At 46.0% G+C, this 7407-nt stretch overlaps 1 protein-coding gene across 5 annotated transcripts; it reads left to right on the top strand.

The window, feature by feature from the left end:
* Positions 1-318: 318 nt before the first annotated feature.
* On the top strand, positions 319-2997 carry LOC123407873 (structural maintenance of chromosomes protein 5-like). Of its 5 annotated transcripts, none has more exons than XR_006612685.1 (5): positions 327-832; positions 920-985; positions 1503-1631; positions 2089-2446; positions 2529-2997. XR_006612685.1 is itself a non-coding variant. In XM_045101110.1 (4 exons), exon 1 carries the CDS (start codon positions 367-369, stop codon positions 829-831), a length of 465 nt encoding a protein of 154 aa, XP_044957045.1. In that variant the 5' UTR covers positions 319-366; the 3' UTR covers position 832; positions 920-1631; positions 2281-2446; positions 2529-2997. The 5 variants fall into 5 exon arrangements, 2 of the variants coding, with proteins under 2 accessions (XP_044957045.1, XP_044957044.1); XR_006612687.1 differs by having other exon boundaries at positions 353-832; positions 920-1401; XR_006612686.1 differs by having other exon boundaries at positions 358-832; positions 1310-1631.
* Positions 2998-7407: the final 4410 nt, after the last annotated feature.

The raw sequence follows: 7407 nt of genomic DNA, 5'->3' as shown, positions 1-7407 counted from the left end.
ATAGATAATATAGACACTAATGACGCATCAGACAAGTGGTGCGCCACTACTATATAGCAGTGACGCACCATGTGCAGGTGCACCATTAGTGTGATGGGTGCGCCACTACTAACAAACTTTTTTTTCAAAAATACTAATGACGCACCGTGACAGAGTGCGCCATTACTAGTTTAACTAGAAATGGCACACCACTCACCCAGTTCACCACTAGCATAATTCTCAGGCCAAGCCCAAAGCCACCGATGCGGTTGCCTTCCATTTTTTTCCTCCCAATTCCCCACCCCGTCCCGTCCCGTCCCGCCGAACAGCCCCAAACCCCAAAGCCCTACCAACCCATTCCCCCGGCCGCCGCCGCCGCCGCCGTCCATGGCGCCCGCCCGTGCCGCCAAGCGCCCCAAGCTCGAGCCCTCCGCATCCGCCTCCACCTCCGCCGCGCAGCATCAGCATGAGCGGGGCAACGACGACTACATGCCGGGCAACATCGTGGAGATCGAGCTCTGCAACTTCATGACCTACGACCGCCTCGTCTGCCGCCCGGGCCCGCGCCTCAACCTCGTCGTCGGCCCCAACGGTTCCGGCAAGAGCTCCCACGTCTGCGCCATCGCGCTCGCCCTCGCCGCCGGCCCCTGCATCCTTGGCAGGGCCTCCAGCGTCGGGGCCTTCGTCAAGCGCGGCGAGGAGTCCGACCACGTCCACCTCTCCCTCCGCTCCCAGTCACAGGCCAGCAACATCCACATCACCCGCAAGATCGATACCAACAATAAGTCTGAGTGGCTACTCGACGGTCTCTACTACGTTCAGGGGAGAAGTGTATGGGCCTGTTCTCCTTGAGGTTTGTTTTGTTAGTTGTATGCCTACCAACTGCTTCTTTCTCTGCATCCAAGATTCTTATCATGCTACTTTCTTTGGTTGATTTCAGGTCAATGTTCATAGTAAAACTCACGCTGGTTACTTGGAAAGCCACGTTCCAAACTATATATGGAGGGTACTTATACTATGATAATTTTTCCTGTTTAGTTGCTAAATCCTGGTGTGCGTTCTACTTATTGTTTTCCTTTACCTCCGCATTTCCACTGAATATGCCCCCTCAATTCATAATATGTTCGGCTAGCATACCTAGGAGGCACAAAATTGAAGTAATACTTGACAGGACTTGGAATAGTCCTATACTCCTATGATATCGAATGTTACTTCCATTTTGTGCCTGCTAGGTAGTCATATATTATGAACTGGAGGTAGTATAAAGCAAGGAGCCTTTGATCGAACCGATGCAGGTTTCTCACATGTCCTGTGAACGATTAATGTGCAGAGTAGACTGATTGTCCAGTTACTGAAGATGATTAGTGTCCAATAAGACGACATGCCTGGAAACTTCTTCGAGATATTATTCCTTTCCTTGATGTCTGTATTTCTTTTGCGGACCTTCTCAACTATCTTATTGATTTCCATGTGAAAGCATTATATCTGCAACAAATTAACTGCCATTTCGGTGTGTGTGCCAGTCATTCATTACACAGAATGCTTCCGACCGTGACCTCTTGGTTAGACAACTGAAGGAATATGGTACTCCTATTCTGAACTACACAGGGGGCAATAGCATCATGTGTGAGCCATTGAACATTACCCCGGAGGTCAGCACCTATATGCCAATCAAAGTTACTCCCTCCGTCCCGTAATGTAAGACATTTTTTGACTCTAGTGTATTGTCAAAAACGTCTTACATTATGGGATGGAGGGGCATCGATGTTTATTACTTCTTGTTTCTCTCCTGTTTGTATTATGAGAGCTATTTTGTTTTGAAATCTTTGCGCGTGTTACAACGTGTGCATTAATACTTAAAGCTAGGTCCTCTCTTTCATCATTTCTACCCTTTTCTCTAATTGTTTATGCATGAACAATTCACTTCACCACACAAATTATCATCTCTCATCTTAGGTAGACACTTAATGTGACTATGTGAGGACATCATACTAAAGTAATTGTCTTTGACTTCATCAATATTGGATCTTTCTTTATCGTTCTGCCCAGTTAAAATGTGCTCAGCAAAAATAATGCCGAGAGGTTAAAATTTCAGTGTCATTTTGACAGATGAAGCAACTTGGGATCACATCAAGACTCGATCAAGAATTTGAGGCTCCTCCTGTTGTAGAAAATGTTTTGATTACTCAGGCTTTAGTGGATCAATCAGTATAACACTGCTTGTATCCAGTTCATGAATCTGCACCAAGTTGCACTGGTTATGGCTTTAAATAAATTTTCTTCTTTTCTATGTCCATGCAGTATATAGGTACAAATCAAGTGGATAAAAGCGCAGATGATGTGGTAAAGTTAGGTATTAATGACCTTTGGACTCCATGTAACCATTATCGATGGAGCAGATCAAGATATGGTGGCCATTTGTCAGCAAATGTAGATTCAATCTACCCGTCACGCCTCTTCATGTGCGGTATGTGTTACGATCTCAGGTTTGATAAGTTATTCCATTATATGGTTCACATATGTCTAACGCTTGTCAGCTTTTCTTCCAGACGTGAATGTTAGTGACATTGAAATGCTTCGATCTGAAAAGGATCAACATGCAAAAAATGTTGAAGGCATGGAGGAGGCCTTAAAAGAGCTCTAGAAAGATCAAAGAAAGTTAGAAGATGAAGACTCAGTATTTGGCACTTGCCGGTCAACTTTCCTACTTTGTCTATCGCTCTTGCCGGTCAACTTTCCTACTTTGCAGTATTTGGCACCATGACGGGTGGCTGCCTTCAGTATTCACCCAAGATCAAGTTCACCATACATATAATCTTGGAAAGTCAGTTTCTACCCCAAAGATAGCTTGTTCTGCCAAACCAAACTATTGTAATTGCAACTCAGTCCTTGAAATCCAGCAGTATATTATCACCAAAATAATCCAGAAGTACATTTGGAGCTTCACTGAGAAGTTATACGTGCAAACACATTTGTTGAATATCTCCAGGCCTTCAAACAGTCAATATTTTATCTTGACACTTGTTGCAGTTGATCAGCTGAAGCAGGGTTGCTTGGCCAATTTATCTTTTTGAAATAGATCTCGATTGAATAGTTGATATTCCTTGACATTGATTGATGAATAGTTTAGCACACGGTGTCACGTTGTTTCATAATGGTTGTTTTTTAAATTTACCATCAGGCCAAAGAATCACTCAAGAGCACAGGCAGGCGCTGCAAAAAGCACACTAGTGGCGCTTCGTCAACTAATGCCCATTAGTAAGCCAGAGCTTATGGGTAAATATGCCCCTCTGGGAGGCATACTAATGGCGTACCATGGGCTATACTAATGGCGCATTGTCTGATGCGCCATTAGTATACCAGATACTAATGGCGCACTTGTGGTGCGTCATTAGTAAAAAATTCTAATGATGTGATGCTAGTGGCGCATCTGTAGTGCGTCATTAGTAGCCAAAACAGGTGCGCCACTAGCAGGCCTTTTCCTAGTAGTGCGAGGGCACATGGGAATTTCTGTGAAGCTAGTTTTCATCATGATCATATGATTCGCGTTCGTTACTTTGATAATTTGATATGTGGGTGGATCGGTGCTTGGGTGCTGCCCTTACTTGGACAAACATTTCACTTATGATTAGTCTTACTCGCAATCATCCACAACTACGAAAGAAGAATTAAGATATATCTAACCATAACATGAAACATATGGATCCAAATCAGCCCTTTACGAAGCAACACATAAACTAGGGTTTAAGCTTCTGTCACTCTAGCAACCCATCATTTACTTATTACTTTCCAATGCCTTCCACTAGGCCCAAATAATGGTGAAGTTTCATGTAGTCGACGTTGACATAACACCACTAGGGGAGATACAACATACATCTCATCAAAATATCCAACGAATACCAAATTTACATGATTACTTATTACAAGACTTATCCCATGTCCTGAAGAACAAACGTAATTACTCACAAAGCATATTCATGTTCATAATAAGAGGAGTATTAATGATCATTAAGGATATGAACATATGAACTTTCAGCAAGTAAACCAACTAGCATCAACTACAAGGAGTAATCAACACTACTAGCAACCCACAGGTACCAATCTAAGGTCTTGAGACAAAGATCAGATACAAGAGATGAACTAGGGTTTGGAGAGGAGATGGTGTTGATGAAGATGTTGATGGAGATTGACCCCCTCTCTATGAGAGGATCGTTGGTGATGACGATGGCTTCGATTTCCCCCTCCGGGAGGCAAGTTTCCCCGGTAGAACAGCTCCGCCGGAGCCCTAGATTGGTTCTTCCCAAGTTCCGCCTCGAGACGGCGGCGCTTCGCCCCAAAAGTTCTGATATGTGTATTAACAGCCCATAATGCAATAAATATCGATATAAAAGCATGATGCAAAATGGACGTATCAATGAACACGCGGCTCTCTTCGGCCTTGGCGCACTTGTCAGCGATGTTGAACAGCTCCAAAGCAGAGCTCAGACTATCATTGATGGCGATCTTCTCGCACATCCGGACATCCTTCATGCTGTTGGTGAACGCCATGATGATGGCTTCATCCAAGGCATGCGAGATCTTGTTGCACACCTAGACTGAAGCGCTGGATGTACTTGCATAGGGTCTTTCCAGGGCGTTGTTTCACACGCGGCAGGTCGTTGATGGAATGGGGGCGGCCATGTGTGCCCTTTAAGTTGGCGACGAACTACTCGTAGAGCTCGCTCCATGAAGAGATCGACTCCTTGGGAAGGTTCACGAGCCAGGAGCTCATGCCATTCTTGAGGGCTAAGGGGAACCAATTCGCCATGACCTTGTAGTCGTCGCTCAACGCCTCGATGCCTAGCACATTGAGCTAGAGGAACTCCGTGGGGTATGGGATACCATTGTAGCGTGGGGACAGCTCACGCTTGAACTTGATGGGTCAAACCACACGATGCGGCTCACGAGTGAAAGTCCGGCAACCCACACCGCTCGAAGGGATGCCGCATGCGTGGGCGGCCCGCTTCTCGCGCCCGGCCGCCATGACATCTTGGACGATGCAATCCTGGCGCTATCGCTGCTGCTCAAGGATCATGCTCGTGTTGGGCGGTGTGCGTCTGACGACCTGGCAACGAGCCTCGACTTGTGCGTCTGGAGGTGCTCCGCTGGGTTGGTCAAGCAGGCGCGCATCATGCCAAGGCTCGACTGGGTCATTGCGCACGAGAGGTGGCAGAGGCGCTCCATGCACCACGTCCCTAGCGTGAGACGGTGGATGGAGAAGGAAGTGAGAGGGTGCAGGGGCTTCTCCGGCGACGGTGATGAGCTCGATGATGCAATGTAGCCAATCTTCATAGCCAGCGTCCTTCAGGCGCTAGCGAAGCAGCTCGCACACCATGAGCAACACATCATGCGTCTTCATGTGCCCAAGGCGGGCGTGGGAGGAGGAAGCCGTGATGATGCGGCCATCCTGCTGCACGAATGTTGGAATTATGCCCTAGAGGCAATAATAAATATAGTTATTATTATAATTCCTGTATCAAGATAATCGTTTATTATCCGTGCTATAACAAAAATATAGTTATTATTAGACATAGCCGCATTCACTTTAAATAGGGCACCATCAAAATCCGTTGAGACGACACCATACGAACTGTGGTATGGCAAAAGGCCAAAGTTGTCGTTTCTTAAAGTTTGGGGATGTGATGCTTATGTCAAAAAGCTTTAGTCTGAAAAGCTGGAACCCAAAGCGGAAAAGTGCATCTTCATAGGTTACCCAAAAGAGACAGTTGGGTACACCGTCTATCTCAAATCCGAGGGCAAAGTGTTTGTTGCTAAAAACGGAGCTTTTCTCGAGAAGGAGTTTCTCTCGAGAGAATTGAGTGGGAGGAAGATAGAACTTGATGTGGTTGTCAAACCTCTCATCCCTCTGGATGGTGGCGCAGGGCAAGGGGAAACCCCTATCGCTGCGACGCCGGTTGAGGAGGAAGTTAATGATGATGATCATGAAACTCCGGTTCAAGTTCCTATCGAACCACGCAGGTCGACGAGACCACGTGCTGCTCCAGAGTGGTACGGTAATCCCGTTTTGTCAACCATGTTGTTAGACAACAATGAACCTGCAAATTATGAAGAAGCAATGGTGGGCCCAGATTCCAACAAATGGCTGGAGGCCATGAAGTCCGAGATAGGATCCATGTATGAAAACAAAGTGTGGACTTTGGAAGTATTACCTGAGGGCCGCAAGGCTATTCAGAACAAATGGATCTTTAAGAAGAAGACGGACGCTGACGGCAATGTGACCGTTTATAAAGCTCGACTTGTGGCAAAGGGTTTTTCACAAGTTCAAGGAGTTGACTACGATGAGACATTCTCACCCGTACCGATGCTTAAGTCCGTCAGAATCATGTTAGCAATAGCTGCATTTTTCGATTATGAAATCTGGCAGATGGATGTCAAAACGGTGTTCCTTAACGGTTTCCTTAAGGAAGAGTTGTATATGATGCAACCCGAAGGTTTTGTCGATCCTAAAAATGCTAACAAGGTATGCAAGCTCCAGCGATCCATTTATGGACTGGTGCAAGCATCTCGGAGTTGGAATAAACGCTTTGATGAGGTGATCAAAGCATTTGGGTTTATACAAGTGGTTGGAGAATCTTGTATTTACAAGAAAGTGAGTGGGAGCTATGTGGCGTTTCTAATATTATATGTGGATGACATATTGCTGATTGGAAACCACGTAGAGTTTTTGGAGAGCATAAAGGATTACTTGAATAAAAGTTTCTCTATGAAGGACCTAGGAGAAGCTGCTTACATTCTAGGCATTAAGATCTACAGGGATAGATCGAAACGCCTGATAGGACTTTCAGAAAGCACATACCTTGATAAAGTTTTGAAGAGGTTCAAAATGGAACAGTCCAGGAACGGGTTCTTGCCAGTTTTACAAGGTACGAGATTGAGTAAGACTCAGTGCCCAGCAACTGATAAAGATAGAGAGCATATGAGCACCGTCCCCTATGGTTCAGCCATAGGATCTATCATGTATGCAATGCTGTGCACTAGACCGGACGTTAGCCTAGCCATAAGTATGGCAGGCAGGTTCCAGAGTAATCCAGGAGTGGATCACTGGACGGCGGTCAAGAATATCCTGAAGTACCTGAAAAGGAGTAAGGAGATGTTTCTCGTGTATGGAGGTGACGAAGAGCTCGCCGTAAAGGGTTACGTCGGTGCAAGCTTTGACACAGATCCGGACGACTCTAAGTCGCAGACCGGATACGTATTTATTTTTAATGGGGGTGCGGTAAGCTGGTCCAGTTCCAAGCAAAGCGTCGTAGCTGATTCTACATGTGAAGCGGAGTACATGGCTGACTCGGAGGCGGCTAAGGAGGGTGTCTGGATGAAGCAGTTCATGACGGATCTTGGAGTGGTGCCAAGCGCACTGAATCCAATAAC

The sequence above is a fragment of the Hordeum vulgare genome, chromosome 7H (genome assembly GCF_904849725.1).
Source record: "Hordeum vulgare subsp. vulgare chromosome 7H, MorexV3_pseudomolecules_assembly, whole genome shotgun sequence".
Lineage (NCBI taxonomy): Eukaryota > Viridiplantae > Streptophyta > Magnoliopsida > Poales > Poaceae > Hordeum > Hordeum vulgare.
Note: the sequence above shows the minus strand (reverse complement) of the source record. Positions and strands in the feature narration are given on the sequence as shown.